The sequence below is a fragment of the Dermacentor variabilis genome, chromosome 3, assembly GCF_050947875.1.
Source record: "Dermacentor variabilis isolate Ectoservices chromosome 3, ASM5094787v1, whole genome shotgun sequence".
Lineage (NCBI taxonomy): Eukaryota > Metazoa > Arthropoda > Arachnida > Ixodida > Ixodidae > Dermacentor > Dermacentor variabilis.
Genome location: NC_134570.1, coordinates 3868321 through 3890636, shown reverse-complemented (window position 1 = coordinate 3890636; position 22316 = coordinate 3868321). Strand labels below are relative to the sequence as shown.

General features: G+C 50.7%; 1 protein-coding gene across 1 annotated transcript in view; it reads right to left on the bottom strand.

Moving 5' to 3' along the window:
* Positions 1-7292: 7292 nt before the first annotated feature.
* The window catches only part of LOC142573899 (uncharacterized), a 278585-nt gene continuing 263561 nt past the window's right edge, over positions 7293-22316 (bottom strand). The window contains exon 3 of the mRNA XM_075683110.1: positions 7293-7880. Coding sequence (XP_075539225.1) covers positions 7317-7880 — 564 coding nt within the window. The 3' untranslated portion in view covers positions 7293-7316. The remainder of the gene's footprint in view (positions 7881-22316) is intronic.

The window sequence follows — 22316 nt, the reverse complement described above, 5'->3', positions numbered from 1 at the left end:
GGAGGAACTGAAGTTCGTGAAATGAACGCGCATGCAACGCTGTACGCAATGTACCGCGCCACGGAAATGGCAACGGACGAAGGAATATCCGCGGGAAATTTTGCCCTCGCTAACGTGCCATGGAAAGCCGAAACCGATGCGTTTCACAATCTGTACAATGAACGCCGTGCAGGTCAGTGATTCCTGCTTTTGACAGCGCATATGATGCATTTGCGGCACGTAGAACGTACGTTATGAATGCATAGTTCATGTTCAGTAACAACTTGCTTTCGTGCATATTAAAACACATGTTGCTTAACTGTTGCTTGTTCCTCGCGGTACTCGCGACAGCACGAAGTGTTTTGAGCAGAGCGCGTTAGAGGTTGAGGCACACCTGCACAGGTGTACCTGAATACAAGTGCTGATAGAGCGTTACGCAGAATATGTGCATTTTACTGCCATCGGCACCGTGCGCCTGCCAGCCGACGCTTCATCCTGGAAAATGGGAAAGAAGCGGCTGCTTTGGCTTAATTTAACGAACGAGTCCTCCCTACCGCAGGCGTATCTTATATGTGCGCGCGAGAAGCGCAGGGAAGTGGAGGCTAGCGGATGCGCTGCAAGGGTCGGCAAGGCTCCACAGAACGTACGCCTGCGAACACATCAAACGGCTGTTCATTGGTCGCATATGTAGGCCGGTTCTACGCGCGTACTGTTCTGCACCGTGCGCCGGCTATCGCAAAACTTTCGTTCCGTGAAGCTTCACTTACCGTGGCAAGAAGGCACCTCAGGCCGCAGTCAATGAGTCTAAACACGGAGTCAGAAATGACATTCCGCCTCGTCGCCGGCGCGCGGCCGTAGTGATGCGCAGCCACCTGAAGTTTGTTCAATAAACACGACGATTCCTCAAGCGAGAATGTGTTTGTGCTCATAAACTCCCAGTGGTTCGCAAATAGGTCGGTGTGTCGCACGTGTCTCCAGTGCGTTCTTGCAGTGCAGTGAGAATGCGTACATTTTTTTCGTATCGCCAGACGTCTAGCTCGCAAGACCGAGTGAGAGCCCGAGGAAGTCCGAACAGAGCAAAATAAGTAGAAGGCAGCGATAGCGTGACCTTTTTTTAAAACACGCAAGAACTGGGCTGCGGCGGGTACCTGCGGTTGATGAGAACAGTTCAGTTGGCTGGCCTTGTAAGACATGTTTATTTTCAGAAACGCCGGTAAAAGCAGCCGATTCGACCTCACGGCTCAATTTGCGAAATCTATTATGAACTTCTTTCAACATGATTTTGGCAACGGTAATGCAACGAGACATCGCGATTGTTCAGTATTGCTGCGCGCGTCCGAGCAGCCCGGTTGCGCGCAGCGCGGCGTCGTTTCGCAATAAAGGTAAGCAAGAGAGGAGAGCTGGCCCGATAGGCGGGGCAACGCCATGAGCAGCGCCAACTTCCGGCTTCACTTAGCTTCACAAAGAGTGACGTGAGGGCCTCTCCTTAGTTTCCTTCCTCCGTGCTGCAAAGCTAGCTTTTCTGCGTGCTAAGGCGGCAGCATAACCCTGGCGCAAAAGATACGTACTCAGTGAAACTGTTTGCGTAATTCTCTTTGTGAATGCACGTCACACTCACGGGCAACATTTAAAGATAAAATGGGTGGTAATCGTTCTGTCGTCGAACGTTACGGTGGTTTCCAGTTTCTAAGAAGCGCAGAAGCGTACTTTACAATGTAAGCAATAAAACTGTTGTGAACTTTATGAACTCTGCAAATTATGTGACTTAATATGCGAGGCCTCTATGGTTTCTTCTTGTGTAAAAAAGGCAATAGGAGCGGCTTTTTAACGCTATTTTAGAGAGCAGCGAATTACACGCACCGACATTTTTCGTGTTCGGGCAGTAAACCTTTGGGAGCCAAGTGACCGACCGATCAAAGCCTTGTGACTTCACGCTCGCTACAACAGCCGCCGTTCTAACTGACATGACATGCTGTCCATAGATGGACAGCATGTCACTAAGTGTGCGGTTAAGGCGCTCCGTTAGACCCTTCGTTTGTGGATGTAAGCAGTAGCAAGTTTGTGTTTAGTTGCACACAAGTGTAGAACGTGATTACCAACTTCAGAAAGAAAGTAGCGGCCTCGGTCGATGAGCAGCTGTCGAGGGGCGCCGTCGTGAAGGACGGCGTTCTCTAGGAGGAAGTCGGCGACATCGGTTGCACAGCTTGCCGGAAGAGCCCGCGTGATTGCATGTCGGGTGGCGTAGTCTGTTGCTACAGCAATCCACTTGTTTCCCGAAGCAGACGTAGGAAAGGGGCCTAAAAGGTCAACACCTACACGGAAGAATGGTTCTGATGGTACCTTAAGTGGTTGAAGGCGACCAGCAGGGAGTGTGGTCGGCTTTTTGCGTCGTTGACGAAGGTCACACGCAGCGACATAACGGCAAACGTCACGGTATAGACCAGGCCAAGATAAGCGTCGACGAACGCGGTCGTAAGTCCGTGACACGCCAAGGGGACCGGAAGGCGGTACATCATATAGCTGGGTGCGAACAGTCTGACGCAGATGCTCAGGCTCAACGAAGAGCGAGTCAGTCAAGGCCATCCGGGCGCATGCTAGAGCGGTACAATATACCATCTTGAAGTTCAAACATGCGGAGGGAAGGATCGGACGTCGTTGAAGTGAGCCGTTGAATAAGGTGTTGCAAGGAGGCGCCCCGACGTTGTTCGGCTCCAATATCGCGAAAAGCAGCCAGATAGAGAACGGTGACAGGTATGCCGGCCGTAGAAACGTCAGGAGGGTCAACAGGATGTCGCGACGAGTAGTCGGCATCTTGATGTAATCGGCCGGTCTTGTATACAAATGAATAGTATTCTTGCAGGCGCAGAGCCCAGCGGCCAAGGCGCCCTGAAGGATCTTTGAGGGACGAAAGCCAACAGAGAGCGTGGTGATCAGTGATGAGTGTCAAATTGGCGGCCGCACAAATAGGGGCGGAATTTACCCACTGCCCAAACGAGAGCCAGACACTCGTGTTCGGTGATAGAATAATTGCGCTCAGCAGTGGAAAGAAGGCGGCTGGCGTAGGCACTAACACGTTCTCGCCCTTGTTGTTTCTGTGCCAAGATAGCTCCAATACCGTGGCCACTGGCATCGGTACGGACTTCTGTTGGAGCTGACTCATCAAAGTGAGCGAGAATGGGCGGGGACGTAAGCAGCCCAATCAGCTCGGTGAAAGCACCAGCTTGCTCAGGGCCCCAAATGAATGCAGTGCCTTTCTTGAGAAGCCGATTGAGAGGGCGCGAAACGTTCGCAAAATTTCGGACAAATTGACGGAAGTAGGAGCTAAGGCCCAAGAAGCTGTGAACATCCTTGGCATATGTTGGCACGGGAAAGTCTTTCACTGCCCGTATTTTATCGTGATCAGGGCGTGCACCAGAAGAATCGACGAGATGCCCGAGCACAGAAATTTCACGACGACCGAAGTGGCACTTGAACAAATTTAGTTGCAGCCCCGCCTGACGGAAAACAGATAGGATCTTCGATAGGCATTCGAGGTGTGTCGCAAAAGTCGGAGAAAAATGATCACGTCATCCAGGTAACAGATGCAGATGGACCACTTGAAACCGTGTATGAGGGCGCCCATCATTCGTTCAAATGTGGCCGGGGCATTATATAAACCGAAAGGCATCACTTTGAACTGATACAGGCCATCGGGAGTAATAAAAGCTGTCTTCTCCCGGTCCATGTCATCGACGGCAATTTGCCAGTAGCTGGAGCGAAGGTCGATGGACGAAGATATTGTGCTTCATGCAGGCAATCCAGGGCATCGCCAATGCGTGGTAGTGGATAGACGTTTTTCTTTGTTAGCTTGTTGAGGTTTTGATAATCAATGCAAAATCGCCAACTGTTGTCCTTTTTAACTAGTACAACAGGGGATGCCCATGGGCTGCAAGAAGGTTCGATGATGTCTCGAGAAAGCATCTTGTCAACTTCATGTTGGATGATATATCGCTCAGTAGGCGAGACGTGGTGGGGTGGCCGATGGATCGGGCTCGCATCACTGGTGTTTATTCGATGTCTTACGACAGATGTTTATCCTAGAGGGCGCTCTCCAAGGTCGAATATGTCCCTGTATGAGGCAAGGAGGCAACGTATTTCTTGAGCATGCTGGGGCGAAGGTCGGGAGCAATGATTTTTGTTAGGGCATTCAAATCTGAAGGGACAGGGGGCGAACCAAGAGATGAGCACGAGGAGCTGTCACAAGTTAAAGCCGAAATGTGGTAGTCTCTGGCTGGCGTTATTTGGCCCAGGGATATTCCGCCCCGGAGTACTTGCCTACAAAGTCCAAAGTTCACAAGCGGAAGGCAGGACGTGTTGTCCGAATGGTAATGACGGAGTGAGGAAAATCGACGTTATGCGAGAGCAGGACATCCGGATTAGTGGATACGATGTAGTCACCGTCTGTTACAGGTGGAACGAGGGAGACACCTATGTAGGTAACGGCACGGTGAGGGAGGCAAATACGCTCAGTGGAACATAGCCGTATCGGAGAGCTATCGGGAGGGTCAATAACAACAGGTAGAGCGAGTTTCACAACACCAGCAGAACAGTCTATCAAAGCGGAATGTGTAGACAGAAAGTCAAGGCCCAGGATGAGGTCGTGAGGGCAGTGCTCTAGAACATAAAATTAAACAGAAGTGTTATGTGCGGCGACACTCACGCGAGCCGGACACATACCAATAACGGTTGGTGTTCCACCGTCGGCGACTTGGACCACAGGCTACGGGGCAAGAGTGAGGACTTTCTTGAGACGATTCCGAAGCTAAGCGGTCATCACAGATACGTGCGCGCTAGTGTCAATCAGAGCGGTAACAGGTGCACCGTCCACGTTCACGTTAATGAGGTTCCGATGTGTGGGCAATGTCAGAAGAGGATGTTTGCGTCGGGTCGGTTTGGCAGCATCACCTCTAGGTGCTGCACCCGTTAGTTTTCCGGAAGGGTGCGCCGGACGGAGCTAGGGGACGGTGATCGACGACATGGGGGCGATCGGGAGAAGCGGCGACGTGACGAAGGAGAGCGGCTAGAGCGGGTAGGAAGAGAAGTGTCGCCAGAATTTACTGGCTGCGTTTGCGGGGAGAACCGAAGAGCAGCTTGAGGGTCGTGGGATGGGAGGTAGGATCAGGGGGTCGATTTCTACGAAGACAAGCAGTGACGTGAAATGTGACCGATACGGCCACAAGTGAAGCAGATAAGCCTGTCGTCTGGAGTACGCCATTCGGCCGGGTTGCGATACCGCGTTGGGGAATTCAGGCTGCGGGTGTGTATGACAGTGCTCGAATCCCGGCCACGGCGGCCGCATTTCGATGGGGACGAAATGCGAAAACACCCGTGTATATACTTAGGTTTAGGTGCGCGTTAAAGAACCAAAGGTGGTCGAAATTTCCAGAGTCCCCCACTACGGCGTGCCTCATAATCATAAAGTGGTTTTGGCACGTAAAACCCCATAATATAATTTAAGTTGTTTTATGCGACATGACGGCACAAATGAACCACAACGCTTCGTCTCATCGTATCTCGCTCCATGTTTTGTCATCTTCTGTGAAAGTGTGTTGATTTGGCTTGTCTCGTTGTATGTTCCGATCTGAGGCTTTAGAAAAGTCAATGCACCTTTCGCGTCAAATGTTTATAACAACACTAAGCCCGCAGAGTTCCGGAATTGGAAATCTATAGTACGACTTTGGAAATATCAATGCACCTTTAGCATCAAAAGCTTATTAGAACTTTATACCCATAAAGTGTCAGAATTGAAATCCTAGCGCTCCCGTTTCCGCGACCTCAGCGAGATACCGCGACGAGCGCGGCCGCCGGGCCTTTGGAACTTTGTGCTCGGATGGAGCTCCTTGCGTTACGATATGCGACTCCCGGTACATGGGCGTTGCCACGAAACCCAGCCCGATTTCGCAATGTTCGCGCTAAAATGTTCTTTCGAGCGTGAAAAGGATATTCTAGATAAAATCGAGCATGATTTCCGGCGCCGGGGGTTGTTTGGGCCGGCGGCGCATGGACAGCACGAAAAAATTTCGGGGGGAGGGCGGGGGGGGGGGGGGGGCGCTGTAGCCCCGAGTACCTCTGTACTTACTCTTTATTTTGAAGGTTGCCAAGCTTCGTGCAATGCGGTTGCGGAAGAGCTTTCTCCTTATGGAACCGCCGTATCATTAAGACGACAAACTGGATTTCTCGTGCTTATGTCCGACGTAGCTTTAGACACTTCGTGTCAAGAAGCTTACAGGAGTGAGTACTTGCAGTAACCTGACAAACTGGATTTTTCGTGCTTATGTCCGACGTAGCTTTAGACACTTCGTGTCAAGAAGCTTACAGGAGTGAGTACTTGCAGTAACCTGCCAGGGCAAGCCACCGGAGGGTCAACCAACGGAAATAAAGCCGTGCCAGTAAGACTTCGCGGAAGTGCAAGTCTTGTTCTCGTGTAGAATACATTATTCAGTAACTCAAAATAATATATCGGTTTTAGCAGTTACAACGGTGACTCTGTTTGCACGTGGGTTACTCGATTATAGGTAAATTTGTCCTGATGTGAAAATCTATAATACATAGTCGCATGTTAAGCAAAAGTGATGCTTCTGAAAGTAAGACAATCGAAAGCTTAAGTTGACGTTTCTCGCTTGCTTGTAGCTTTCGGTGCCTTTTGCAAGATGGCGCCGGCACGGCTTCATTTTCAGTCCGCCTATTATAGCGGCATGAGTGCCTCGACGCACTCCCGGCTCTCCAGAGAGCGCATCGAGACGCCCTAGTGGCTAACACTTAGTACAGCGTCCACTCGAGTGCACCCCTGCGGCCGTTATTTGAGCTCTTGCGTTTCCGCTGCTGCTCGTACGGTGAAAAATAGTCTTACTTCTGAACGCCTTGCATATTGGGGAAGTTAAAGCAGGCCAAGGAAAGAACCAAATACTTTGTTTAAGACAAAAAACAAGTAACGTCGATTTTGATAGAGATCGCTTTGTTGCAATGTATGGAGGCACAGCATCCATAAGTGCGCAGCAGACCACATTTCATTAGGCTACCTATTTTTGCCGTAATGATTGAAACATGGAGGGTAGTACAGCAGAAACACCGTTTCTTTTTTTCGTAATTGCCACCAAGTAGTGCTTGCCGCTGGGCGATACCACTAGGTGCCATTCGAAAGCGCCGAAAGTGAACTTTCTAATGCCATATGGTTGATATCCCTATAGTTCTCGAGACTGCCACCTTAAACGCAACGAACTGGCAAGGCGCAAGGGTCATCTGAGTACTCAGGAGCCGGTTTGGAGCATGGTGCGACTACGATCGCTGCATTTTTATTGTCAGCCAACACTGCTCGTATCTGCGGCACTGAAGACGTGCGGTGTAATAGAGCGGGACTGATCGCTGGACTGGTCGCTGGCCCAGACGAATGCGCCGATATTCGTCACAGGAGACAACTTGTCAGTGACCCGTGGCGCATTGTGGCTGCCGTGGCGGACAATATTGCGGCGCAGCGTCATGTCTCTACTAGTGGCCGAAGACTGTCTCGTGCGGCGACCGGTGTTCTGGGCGAGCAACGTGCCTAGTGGGGTACAGCTGCCGCGCCGCACGAATCCACGCACGCCATGTGGCGTCTGCACGCAGATCCAGTCCCTATGCCGGTAGAGGGCGGTGACGAGGGCGCCCATGGGTAGCACTGACTGTGGCGCACCCGTGCCACCCAGATGGAGCTGAACGCACTGCATCACCACCATGGCCTCCTGCGTGCCAATCGCGGTCGTCCGGTCAGGCAGGCGGTATGCCGGATTAGCCTGGCCGCAGCAGCAGCAGCAACAGCAGCAATGGCAGCAACAGCGCTGACAGCAACAGCAGCCATCGAGTGAGCAGTCACTGCTGTCGTCCTCCTGCAAGATGGTTGTTTTCAGTGGGATTCCGAGAATGGGAACGCTCGCCGCGCACGGGGAAAGGAAGAGGGGGGCGGCTACCGAATACGAGCGCAGCTGCTTCGGTTTCCATGATAACTGTCTCTCTCAGGCTGATTAATTTACTTGTCGTTGCGTTGTCGCATGTATGTGGCAGACCTATTTATTGAGGCACTAACTGAAATAAAGTCAGTTGACACTAAACACGTCTTCTGTGCTCGTTGTGACGGCAGCTATCACGGTTACCAAAACAACATCGGCAGGACAACTGCTGTTGGAGAGCGCTGTTACCGGCCCATAGCCAGGGCGCCTCAATACCTCCTTGCTCGATGCCATGCTTCTCCGTGCAGGGTGGTGACACGTCCAGCTAAGCCGCCATATTGTGTGAGAATGCGCAAAGGCGTGCTCAGACGGACAGCGGGAATTTCGGTGCTGCGCTCACTAACGGTCTGAAAATGTGAAGATTTTGCAGTTTATGTGTTTACGTTCAGTATAATATTTACATCTCTCCTTAAAAACGGTGGCAAAACACGTACAGTAATATAGTTCTGCAGTTCTCGGTTTCGAGCGCAGCGGATAACCAGTCGTCCTTGCCGCGCTTCTAAATGCCTAAGCGTTTCTATGCTTAGCCAACAAAAGCCGTTTATCCGTCCATCCTTCCGTGGCGTAAGATGACCGCTTTCAAGATAGAGCCCGCAGCAGCGAGCGGCTTTACCTTCGTGCTGCTTGTCGCTTCAACGCGTACGAACCAGTGAGAACGCAGCGCCCACGAAGCTCTCAGCACACGCCACACCTTGACCCTTTCAAAGATCGCTTTCTAGATGTGGGCTCGTGCGTCTGTCTTCAACGCGAAGGGGCGAAAACAACGCGCGGAGCTATCAGCAGTCGGCACTCACTGTCCGCATCGCAGATTGCTTTCAAGATACGCTCCGCGCGGCAGTGCCATATGCGCAGCCATCACCGGAGCACGTTCGATCACGGTTCAGAATGGTTCAACGCGGATGAATAAGGCGCTAAAGAGCGATAACGGCTTAGAGTGAGCGGAACGACATCAGCGCACCTGGCACCGCCACCTGCAGTACTTTGCTTGCATTATCAATGTACAGTCGCGTTCATGAATTTGGAGACCATGCGAGCCCATGGCCCGTGCGCATGTGCGCGCCGTCTCGCGGCCTGGTGCCTGCTGTCGAGAGTGTCGCAGGGCGCATGCGCGTCCATCCTACCTCGCTGGCCTGCTCGCTCGCTCGCTGCGTACCTTCAAGCGCGCCGTTCACAGGAATTTGCGGCCGGCGCCGCCAGTAGTGTTGTTCGCGAAGCAGCGCCGCGTGTATCTTCGATCCCCTTGGTCCGATCTCGGCGCTGTTTTGGACGATCTCGACGTGCTCTGTTCAGTTGCTGCAACGTCACAAAGTGGCGGCATGCAAAATTTGTGAGACTGGGAGTGATAGTGCAGCCAATCAGCAGGCGGTGAACCATTTGTGCTGTGCAAACCCGGTCTCGTAGCAAGTGGATTACCGCTCGACCTTCATATCTCTAGTCGCGTTCTGCTCCTAGCAGACGACGTGCTCGTAATCAAAATGACGGACAAGAGTCTGCCGTCATTTTGACGCCACAAAAAACAACGACAACCTCCCCGGACGTTTGTCGTACAGGGAGTTCCCTGCTTGCCGATTGGCAGCTCTCTTCCTCCCTTGTCAGAAATTTTATATACTGCCACTTTGTGACGTTGCAGCAGCTGGACAGAACGCGAAACGAACAAAGACCTCCGATAAGGCCCCCGGTGGCGACGAACGCAAATTACAATAATCGGCCCGCACGCCAGTGAGCAGCGAGCGAGCACGCAGGCCAGCGAGATAGGACGCGCATGCGCACTGCGATACTCTTGACAGCACGTACCAGGCCGCCAGACGGCGCGCGCATGCACACGGCCACGGGCTCGCATGGTCTCCAAATTTATGAACGCGACTGTACATAGCGCCGCCGTCCGCACCAATTCGTGTCGCCGTATCTGCAACGTGATCGTTTGTACTGTCCGGATCAAGTTTTGCAGCATTGATAAAGACACAGGGCGGCGTGGAGATGAGCAAGTGGCACAGTGCTTACGCATACTTAGACAACTCCCAGAGGAGTCTTCGCGTGGTTTTTTTTGCTTACGCTCTCAAATATGATTCGAAAACTAAGTTGACGCGTATACTTCAGGTATTTGAGGTTTCCCTCTAAAAAGACTGCCGCAACTTCTCACATCAGACCATAGTGACCGCAAAGCTATAGCTGCCTGATGTCGTGAAACAGGCATGTCATGAAAGGCTGGAAGACTAAACGTAGTGAATAAATATGGCAGCGTTACCAATAACTGAAGGTACTGCAGTTATCGAGATACAAATCGTGCATGTCAAAAACAAGAATAAACGAGCGCTGTTGGAATCTATAGCCTTCGAAGCTTTCTGCGTATGCACAAATAGTGCCGAAACACGTGTTGTTGTGTCTTCAAGATGACTGCAAAGTGAGACCTAACGCTAGAATCATGTTGGCAAAGAATGCAATGCACATTTGAATACAACCAGCGTTTTAGGGACTGAAAAAGGCCAGCTGGCTTTCTGCGCCGTTTGTTTTGGTTTACTAACTGCCCTTGGAGGCGCAGATGCGACCGTCCACCTGGTTGCCAGGTGGCGCGACGTGAGGCCATCTCCGCTGGTGTCGTCTCTCCCGTCTCATCACGGCGCTTCAATCACGGCCCCATCGCTGTCTCCACCAGCGGCTAATGACCCGCATGCGCAGGTCGGCTTCGCCCTCTACTATAGTGTACTAGAGTGAGACATTATTCGAGTACACTATACCCTCTGCCTTCCACTGCTGCGCGGGGAGCATAGAAAAAAGGTTTAACAAGAGCGGACACTCCCATAGAGCCCGGCGGCTGAATTGACTGCAGCGCACCAAGCCACGGGCATTACGGGAACCACACTTCCGGTTTCGGTTTTGTGCGCGCGTTTTGAATGCTACCTGGAACGCGTTATGCCGGCTACGCTGATCGGCGCGGCATCTTTTTTTATTCTACTGCTCAACCGCTCGCGGTCATGGTGCGGAATTGTTTCATTATTATGTAAAAATGATAGCGAATGGTCTTTACAAGTCTCCATGGAATATGTGCCACGTGCGATTTCATAGAGAGAGAGGCAAGACGCCCTTTGTAATGGCGAAATGTTTATTTTACTCTATATAAATGCTCGTTCCAGGCTTTATGTGCACTCATCCAACATTGTGGCACCTGGTAAGCAGCAGTACTTCCCGTACAAAGCTCCACCAGACGACGTCGGCTGAAAAAAGTAAATTACAAGCATGTGTAATTTTCGCATTAGCACCATATACGAATAATGCGTGTAGAGGCGAAACGTGTGAAAGTGGTGAATGGGTGGCATTACAAACAAAAGCTATTCGCTTTTACACACATGGCGCAGAAAATACGTGACTCATCCCGAGAAATAGCATACATATCACGAAAACATCCAATTTTCAAGCATTTCTACATTCGGGCCTGCACTTTACCAGCACAAATACAGGCGCACTTGCAAAAGAACTTGGCATCGACCGAGGCGATAGTACGATAGCTATACACAGAGGTGGCCACAACACACGCTCTTAAAGGCCGATCCACACGACGGACCAAGTCCGCGGGCCGCTCGGTCACGTGATGCGACGTCACGGCCCGCCGCGGTCCGGTCCGGCGCAGAGCACATCCACACGGCGGACCGCCATAGCAGACGGCAGAGCAGACCAACCAGCTACACTCTCTGCCAGAGTGTTGTAATTGTTATTATACCGGCTCGAGTCCCACAAAGCCGGGAACTGCTCAACGAGGTATACAAAATGAAAAAACCTCCTCGTCACTCCAAGAGGACACAGTGTTTAAAAAATATATCTGCTGCACGAACGTGTAGGCGGAACTGCGAACATGAAACGACTGGCTTTTGCTGAGCCGAAAACTAGATTGGATTTGGCTGAAGACACTCTGTTGCCGGAAAACATTCGTTGGCTAAGCCAAAATCGCTGCGGTTTGCATGCGGTCCGCCGCCAAAACGGAAGCGGGAAAAGCCTCGGCAATTTGTTGGACCGCGAGGGCCGCGGTCTTGCGCGGGCCAACGGCGGTACGCACGAACTGGTGACGTCCTATCACGTGATGCGCGGACCGCGGTCCAAAAGAGCAATTTGGTCCGTCGTGTGGATCTAACCAGACCATGAGGGACGCTCGCAGAATTCCTTGCAAGGCCTGTTTTCAATCATTCAGAAGACAGAATTTCCGAGTTAAAAGTTCCTGGTGTTTCAGCTCCTTGGCGTTATCTTTTTCGCGTTCTGCCGGCGCAAGCAACACTCCCTGTTATCACTCTTGGCAATCGCTCGTCGCATTTTCGACAACCGTGAGTTCCGAAAGAAGTTGTATGTTGTTGCTGGGCTATAAAACGCGTCACAAACTGGTTTCGCTAAGATTCAGTAGACGCCAAACTAGCTTTGTCACCACTGCCGAGCGGATTTTCGCTAGATCACGACAGGCGCGGTGAGTGTGCCTCAAAATTATCCCGAAATGTAACGATATTAATTACAATCATGTTGGAGGTCAGAGAAAGCGTCATGAACTTGTCCCAGTAAGGTTTTGCACACGCGAAACTAACTGCGGCTCACCGCCTTACTGCTTTTCGCTAACTGCGTCACAACAGCAGGCGCGCCGAGCACGCTAAAAGATTACCGAAATTAGTCACAATAATGTGGGACTCACAGAAAGAGTCGCAAACACCTCCTAGTACAAGTCATTAACTCAAATTAACTGCGGCAGTACCGCTGAGCTGTTTTTCGTTAATTGCGTCACAAGTCTAGGTTCCGTGCAGTAAGCTTAATTGCTCAATATGCGTCACAGACTGCAAGCAGAATTTCTCGCCTTGCCATAGTCCAATAGTGCAGTGGTGCCGTGTCGAAGTGCAGAAGGAACGCAATAATACGCCGGGAGCCCCGAAAACCAGGCTAAATAAATAAATAAAAAAGAAACAGGCAGATGGGTTGCCGTACAGGCCAACGCTCACACGCGCAGCAGACCTTGCTCGCTTCGACGGCGTGACTGACGCATGCCTCATTGGCCTGTCGCTAGGTAACACAAGAAAAGTAAGTCCCTAAGTGTACCTTAATTTTTCGCAGGTATTTTTAGCTTTGCCGGGAAAAAATAAAAGGAATAAAACAATGTCTGTTGGCTTCATTTCAAATTCTTTTTTTTTTCGTTGCTCACGACAGCAAACGGTCGACATTACTACTAGCGTGATGTGTTTCATGTTGATAGTTTTCGCCAAGTGTCCCCTCTTGTTGAAATCCTTTCCCTGTGGGTGTAGCCTGAGCCATCGCTCCTAGATGGCACCGCCAAGACGACGAGTTCGGACATGGCCCAATCCGGGTGGCTGTGTGTTGCGTTCCTGGGCGTGTGACAGCTGCCCCCTTTTACGTGGTCTCCTCCCAGAATATCTAGATACGGCGCGGGTCCCTGAGGGTTCTGGCCAGGTGTCCATCTGTTTGGTGGGCTGCCCTCATGGCTGTCTTCTGTGCGTTTCTTGAGTTTAGCTGTTGCCTTTAGCTTTCACACTCATTCAGTCTTTCACTTCGGCTAGGCGCGGGCGCCACGCAGTCTTCACCGCGATTGTGGCCCCATCCCGGCTTCGTCCACTTACTTTTTTTGGTCGTGTTCCTAAAGGCGCGACCATTGTTGATGTTTGCAAGGTGCTTGTGCAGCGCTTTTTGCAGTCCAAGTTAAACTCTGTTCAGGATTTTGGTGCGGGTCGTTTCGAGGTCACTTTCAAGAGTAAGGCCGACGTTGGTCGCTTCTTAGCTGATCCCACATTGAATGTTCGCGATGTTGTCGTTCGGTTCGAGCATCGGGGTGTTCGTGCGAAGATTTTTAGTCTTTGGCTACCCCACGGATCTTCCAGACGAAGCTCTTCTCACCAAGCTGAAGGTCTTCGGTAGGATCCAATGAATCGCCGAAGAGTCCGTACCGGGGTTCTCTGGCATTGGTACAGAGAACCAGCGCATTCGGATGGAGATGACGCGGCCCGTTCTTAACCTTCTTTGCGTAGAAGAGCGTGTCGTGCACTTTAAATACGAGGGAGTCGTTCGGTTCTGCGGTAGGTGTAACCTACGGCAGTGTACTACGGCAGTGTAGGTGTAGGCCTGCGACGCGGCGTGCGTGCGATGGGGCTGAGCCCACGCAGTCTCGGAGTGTAGTTTCCACTCCTACTCGTGAGTAGCCGTGCGGCCAGAACAGCAGGAATCAGCAACCGAGCAGGCGGTTGCTTCGCGCGTAGAAAACCCAGCAGTTGAGTAGGCGAACAAGGACAGCCAGGCTGCTTTGAGCGAGGTAGACACTGCCGCCGTTCCGCGGATTCCGACGTGCCCGATCGGGGGGTTGGCGAGGAGGCTGACGCGGCGCTCACTGGCACCCCAGTAGTAGAACCGGAGCCCGCTGCGCCGGCCGTGGTCTCTGGCGAGCTGGAGCCGCTGACTGGCGCGACCGACGGTGCTCCATTGGACGCTGAAACAGGGAGGCGACCGCGCAGCGGCCGTCGGACTCGGATGGCAGTTACTCCCATGGCTCGGATCCTGGCCCTGCTGTACCCAAGCGCACTCCTGTGGCACTTTCAGACTCAGATTCGGAGACTGACGTTCCTTCGAATAGTGAGGATAATTTTCTTTGTGTACACACTGTAGGGGCTTCGGATGCGACTGCTCCGAAATGTCACATAACTCACACGCTTCTACCCATGACGTGTCTCTAGTCTCGGAGACTACCTCATGGGCAGTTCTAGCTTTTAGATCTTATTCGGCTAGTATTACTCAATAATATAGCCTGTTCTTTCTCTAGCCTTTATGAAGCGAAGCTTTCTTTGCCTATCCTTCGACTTTCCCACTGCTGCTGCTGCTGCTGTGGGCTGCTACTGTCGCGCACACCCCGTCGGCGGGTGGTTCACAGCGTGTGCGTAGATGACAGGCGCGAGTCAGAGAGAAAAGGCGACGGGAGAAACTCGTTTTCACCCCACCACGTCGAATGTGCTCAATACCCTCTGGAGTTACCTGGCCATCGTCACATTAGCCGCTTGACAACTGTGATTATCCGTGACTCTCCTCAGAAGCATGGCAGAAACTGAAGCGGTTCCCTTTCCATTAGCATACGAGGCCAGAGGGGACGCAGAAAGAACTTTAAAGAGGAGAAGAGGACAGGGAAGAGAAGAGGCAGTTCCCAAACAAGAGATGGGGGAAGGTGACGTGAGAAGGCAAGGAAATGCCACTACTATACGACAGCGATTGCGGGGACACAGCATAAGCTTAAAGGGCCCCTCATCAGGCCCCATAGAAAATTTTAGTTATAGGCTGGAAGTTATTACGTGTCCTCTAGGGAGCGTTCTGCCACAAAAAATATTTCAAATCGGCTCATTAACAAGCGAGATAGAAATATTTCAGTGCTGCGAACCCTTGATTTCAGCAGGCGGGCTCCACTGCCAAGCAAGATGCTCTCTCCACTCGCCCCGTCTAGCCTTCGCAAGCGAAATTCCTTCCCTGCGTTCTCCCATACCAGACTTCGAGGATCGCGTGACACATACGTCACAGGCTCCGCCTTCATTTTTTTTCTCCTCGCTTTTTTGTTCGGTGCTACGTACTACCGCTGACGGCGCCGTGCGCGAGCTGTTGTCTCTTTCGCGCAGCGCATGATGTTGCGCGCTGTGCCCCAGGGCACATGACTGGCGGTGTAATTCAGTGCTACAAGGATACTGAGGTAGAACAAGCGGATCACAGAGCATGATCACGCGCTGGAGCACGGTGGAAAATGGCATAGTTTCGGTACCTATGCACGTGACCGCACGACCGTGGGAACAAGCAGACGAAGCGGAAATACATCTCTCTTACTTCGGTGCGAAGTAAAACAAAAAACACGCAGACATTCCGTTTGTGTGTTTTGTTATTTTTCTAAACTGCAATTCGTCAATTCAAGTAAGAGATCGCACAGATAACAGATGTTGTCTTGAATAATTCTCAAAGTCACGTGTCACCACGAGCGACGTCACACTGCGGACTCAAGTAAGTAGGCGCAGGGACGCGAATACGTCATTCTCCGGCTTAGAGCGCGGCGATCGCGAGAAGGAAAAACGGCGTTCGGTTTGAAATTTCAGATCTTTCCGCGGCGCGTAGCGACGTAAAACTCTGCAGGCACGTTCGTTATCGCTCAAATATGCTCTGCGCTTGTCAGTTCAAGATGGCCAGACCTAGTGAGGGGCCTTATAAGAGAAAAAAAATGCTTATTAGAGTAACTCGGCGACTGCGGATTGCATCCAATTCACCATGGATAAGTGTAGGATCTGCAAGCAATCAAATATTCGTCTCATGCAAGTATTGCGAATCCCTTCTAACGTGACCATGGCTCTACACCATGAGCGCTTTCACATTATTGGGAATAGTACTAGCACTCTGTTCTGAAGGAGTTCAATCTCTCTGTTAGGAGTACAAGCACTCTGTTTGGGGGAATAGAAACACTCTGTTTGGAGGAGTAGAAGCACTCGGTCGGGGAAGGAAGGAAGGAAAAAGTGGCGAAGGAAAGGCAGGGAGGTTAACCAGTTTAGCTTAACCGGTTTGCTACCCTATACATGGAAGCGCGATGGCGAGATGAAAGATGGGGAGGAGAGAGAGAGCACATAACACAGCACATACATCGTCAGTCACAGTCCGTCACTCTTGCGCGGTACGTGACATCACTGTCACAGCCGCTTCTCGAAGCTCGTCTTTTTCAAAAACCGAAGTAGTCCCTTCGTCGCCTTCAGCTGCGATGTCTTCTGTCGGCGATGTGTGAAAATAGTTGCATCTGGCAATGGTCTATTGTCAAGGTGCGCTAGAACGGACGCCAGAGGCAGTCTGTGAACATTATATTCAGGACAGTCGCACAGAATGTGTTCTAGCGTCTCCTCGCAAAGACAGGCATTGCAGAGAGCGGTGTCGGTCATTCGAACCCGAACTGAGTAAGATTTCGTGAAGGCCAACCCTAGCCATAAGCGATAAAGTAGACTGGCCTCTCTTCGGCGGAGTCCAGTTGGCATACAGAGATGCATCAAACAGGGCAGGTCTTATTGACGATTGCTCCGGTTGGTCTGGCTGCTTTGTGTGCATCATAGAGAGAGGGTGATCTCATGTGCAACGTCGTCTGTAACGTTAAGTCTTTTTTTAGCAAGTGTAGAGCTCATGTTTACGCTTTGTGCCTCTCTCTCACCGAACGCCGGTCTGGGGGTCACCGTCCCGCGAGAGAAGCACAGCAAGCAGCTCACGAAGCGCACCGAACCGAGGCAGCCTCCGCCGTCGGCCGCCCTTCGTGATACTCTGATGGCATCCATCCATCGCAAGCAATCAGCAATCAGGTCAGCATGTTCCTTCTGTAGACCAGAGAGAAGATGAGCAAGCAAGGCAAAGGCTACGTGAAGGCGAGATCGACACAAGAGAATCTACAGGAGACAACGAAGAGATGGACCAGACAGCTTTCACTGTTTTCTCCTACAAAAAGAAAAGAGCCGCAGGTGTTCCTGTTATATTCAAGCCAACTCAGCCTGACAGCAGCTTATGGAAAGTAAACCCAAATCCTCTGGCTTTTGCGGTCTTGACAACAGCCCAAGAAAAGATACTCAGCCACCATCTCAACAACGATGGCAGCCTCATGGTGACAGTGTCTACACTTCCTGCAGCCAATCGCCTCCTCACAGTTTCAGATCTATCGGGTATTCCTGTAAAAGCTCGAGTTCCATACTCCTACTCTGCCACGTACGGGAGGATACAGGACGTTCCTGTTGAGTACTCGGATAACGACCTGAAGGAGTATTTAGCGAACGAGAGTCATATCTGCTGAAAGGCAAGTTTTGTACGTCCCTAACGAAGATGGCGTAGTAACGGAAATCCGAAGACGCTCGGTCATCCTGTAATTCTCTAAGGACGCCCCTTTACGAAACCGAGTGTCGCTTGGATTCTGCAGTTATCCCGTGACGGAATACATGGGGTCTGCTACTCAATGTTTCAGATGTCAAAGACATGGACATATAGAGATATATTGTAAAGGCTCCATCCGCTGCAAAATATGCGCTGGAGCCCATGCACAAAAGGAGTGTACGTCACGTTCCCAGCCTCGGTGTGCAAACTGTGGAGCTGAGCATATAGCGTCATACGGAGGGTGTCCTAAAAAGAAATCGGCCACTCTTGCACATACAACGGAGCAAATCCAAGGAAAAGCGCAGAAACGACGAGAACCACCACCGAATCCGGATGTGATATATACATCTACAAACCAAAAGCAACACGACACGGTGCAGCGCAGCGACACGGCTTTGAAAAAGTCCTTCGCCTCAGTTGTGAGAGAAAACCAGCAAAGACGTTCAACTGCAAAGAGTCAATCAAAGCCCTCAAGTGATATAACCTCAAGCTCACAACAGCAACAAGTGTCCTCAAGGTCGCAGCAGAAGAACAGGAAGAACCAAGAAAAGTTGTTAGATGGTAGCACTGCAAATGAGATATCAAGTATGCTGATTCCCATGATGTTCGCCGCAATCAAGGCTATTCTCCGTGACAGCCCATCGTTTAAAAGCATCCCTGAGGTTGGGGCCATCCTGGCTTTGGAACCGCTGGTGTCATCTTCTTTCACGGCGCAACGCCGTCATTCTTCGCAGTAGCGACGATGACTTCACGAACAATCGTTTCACAAGCGGTGTCCACCAACAAACACTTCCCCACATGTACTATATTCCAGTGGAACGCTCGCGGCTAGCGCTCGAAGTTAGCAGACTAAGCATCTTGCGCGAGTGTGCCGATCCCCTTTTATGGTCATTTTCGAGTCTCGCGTCGACGAGCAGTTTAGGATAAAGGGTTATTACTTTCATCATTCAAGGCGACCAAATGGAATTAGTCGACTGCTTCGTTGGATTTCGCAGCGACGTGCCTGCCTCTGCGATTGACGTAGCACCAAATGACAAGAATGAATATATTTGCGCAACCACAGTGATTGCATCCAAAGTGTTTACCCTGATCGGCGTCTACTTGGAACCAGGATCACCTTTCGACGTGACAAGATTGGAAAACTTGTTGACAAGCACTCAATCTCCACATATTATTTGTGGCGATTTTGACGCACGTAACGAGATCTGGGGCAGTTCACATACATGTGCTCGGGTTGCCAAGCTGGCGAAGCTTCTTGCAAAATACAATATAGAGCCCGTGAACGCCCCCCCCCCTCATGGTAGAATAACATTCCTGAAAAATCCGAAGACTGTCAGCTGCAATGACGTCACGTTCGTATCAAGTCAAGTGGCCCCTATGTTCGTATGGTGTACAGATTTCGAGACTTGAGGTAGTGATCACTGACCGATCCTAATCTCTGCCCTTCATTTTCGGATGTCGCCCAGAAAAGTGAAACTGAAGTCGGTAGACTGGGAAGCTTACACAGCAGCCGTACACAAAGGGATCACAGCCTCGACTACGAATGCAGAATTAATACCGTCAATAGCTCATTGCTTCAAACAAAGTACCCGCTCTGCCACTAAGCATTGTAATGTACCAACTAATGACGATGAATTTGAAAGGTTATGTGCCATTCGAAGGCATGCCGAAAGGAAGGCTCTACGTACTAAGAATATCGAAGACCTCAGAACTTGCCGACGGGCACAAAGACATACGACGTTACCTCACCAAACTGAACCGAAAAAGGTGGAGGGGCTTTTGTGGGACACTGGACATACGAGAACCGCTGAGCAAAATCTGGCGAATCGTCAGAGGCATTCGCAAAGAGCCGCAACAACTTTATCCTTTTATCGCCTTCTCATTACATGAACGCGCATCCCTGAAAGAGGTGGCAGAGCAGTACTGCAGGCTCCTTTCCAACGGGGCACAACCTTTTCGGCAAATTGCAAGCGATCAGCCTAGTCCACCTCGAGCTAACCTTCCTGACTTAGAATTACCATTCACCATCGAAGAGCTCACGGCAGCACTCGGCGACGTAAACAAGTGATCATCACCTGGCCATGACGGTGTGAGTTATGAAGCGCTCGCAAATCTATGCCACACATCTCGCCTACGCCTTCTGGAATACTACAACGCCTCATGGGGGATACCTGGGGAGGTCCCTACGGAATGGAAGCTTGCGAAAGTTAGTCCTATATTGAAGCCAGGGAAGCAGCCAACAAATTACGCCTCCTTCAGACCGATATCTCTGCTTAGCTGCGTAGGGAAGCTACACGAAAAATGATCTACAAACGACAAAATTGGTTGCTGGAAACTACAAAAGTTTACCCGGAGGAAATGAATGGCTTCCGGCAAAATAGGTCCGCAATTGATAATGTCATTGCCTTGGTCTCATCAATTGAAGAGGAATATTGGTCTCTGGAAATATACCTATACTGCATTATTTTTGAACATTAAGGCAGCATATGGTTCGGTCTATCATAAAGCAATAATTGACGCTTTGGAAACCCTTGGTCTTGGAGGAGTGCTTTACGCATGGATTGAAGACTATCTTCAAGGACGCCAACTTTTCATGTGTACCCCGGATGGCCCCACGGCGCTTTATGCCGTCGAGAGGGGAGTGCCACAAGTGGCTGTGTTAAGCCCGATATTATTTTAGTCCTCATCCATCTGAGAAGAAACCTGCCCCACGACGTCAAAATCACACTGTACGCGGACTACATCTGCATTTGTAGCGCGGCGCGTTCCCGCAGTACCACCTAACAACGTCTCCAGAGAGCGCTAGTAAATATATCGGCCTACCTAAATACAAGGGGTCTGAAATTGTCCCCCGACAAAAGCGTTGCCATGGCTTTCACGCGGAGGTGTGTGGAAAAATATCCACTAGTGTTGGGTGGTCGTACCCTTCCATGCGTCAAGACGCAAAGGTTTTTTGGAGTGACGATCGATAGGAACCTCACATGGTCGCGTCAAGTGAAAAAACTTGGTGAGATTTCCTCGGCATCGCACGTATTCCGATTTTTAGCCGGATCACACTAGGGCAGCAACTGTCGATCAATGGTGCTCCTCCATAAAGCCTACGTCGACGTAACACTACGATATTACCTCCCGATCCTGCACAAAATTTCTCCTACAAGCAAGAGATTACTTGAGGCAGCACGAAACAACTGCCTTCGCATATGTCTCGGCCTTCCGAAGGGGTCGCCCCGCTGAGGAACTGTAGCAGAAGCTAGATGCCTGCCTCTTGAAGTGCAACTTTGCAGGATACACTTCGGATTCACCTCCGCCACGTCATTCATACGAAGACTCATTTTAAAAAAATATTTCTAGAACCCGTGCTACATCGAGCTTTGGGAATGCCGTCGGAAGCCTAGCTATTTAGATTCCTGCTCAGGCGTCACAAATTATGCCACGAAACATTTCACCATGGACATCGTCCCCACTGGAAATCGGGCCATATATACCTGGAATCAGTGCGAAAAAGAAAATGCCTCAAGCAGCTACTTATCAGATAGCTTTGGAATATATGCACAAAGAATACGCAGTCGCAACGCACATTTTCACAGATGGTTCTACAGCTCCACATCGCTCAGCGTGCGGACTTTTTGTTCCCTCTACAGGGCAACGATTCTCGGTTCGTCTTTGGCGAGCGACATCATCTACTTCAGCGGAGCTGTATGGCATTAAGGAGGCCCTTGTGTATGTACTTCGACAGCAGCCGTCAAAGACATGGGTGATTTTCACGGATTCAAAAGCAGCCCTTCAAAGTATGTAGAACAGGCACAAGCGCTGCAATAATCAATCTGCAGCATTCGACATTGCTTATCTTCACCACAGGGCTAAGATTGCTGGGCATTGTATAAAGTTCCAGTCGATGCCTCGCCATGCCGGCATTTCGGAAAATGAAAGTGCGGATGAAGCTGCCAGAAATGGACTCCACTACCGCAAGTTCAAAAGAACATTTTTACAAAAGGCGGCGCTTCAAACATGGCAAAAAAATATGCCTATCAAGAAAATGGCCGGATCTGGAATCTGCCGCTTCACCAAGATAACTTCCTGCGTTACATTGACCCAAAAATGAGACCGAAAATTCCACCACCACTTCATCGACACTTAGAGACATTGTACCATCGGCTTCGACTGAACGTGGCATACAAGAACAATTATCTGTACCGCATAGGGCTTACCACTAACCCATACTGCGATAACTGTCGCAACTTAGAGACAATGGAGCACATATTACTAGAATGCCCCGCGTACCGCGACGAGACAATTTTTTGAGCAACAAATGGACATGATTTGCCACGAAGCGTTAAAGTTACGGAGCATCTTAGGTACAATGCCCGGCCCTTCATAACAGCGACGGGTTTTGGATTTATTGTTCAAATACCAGTCAGAAATTCGTCTAAT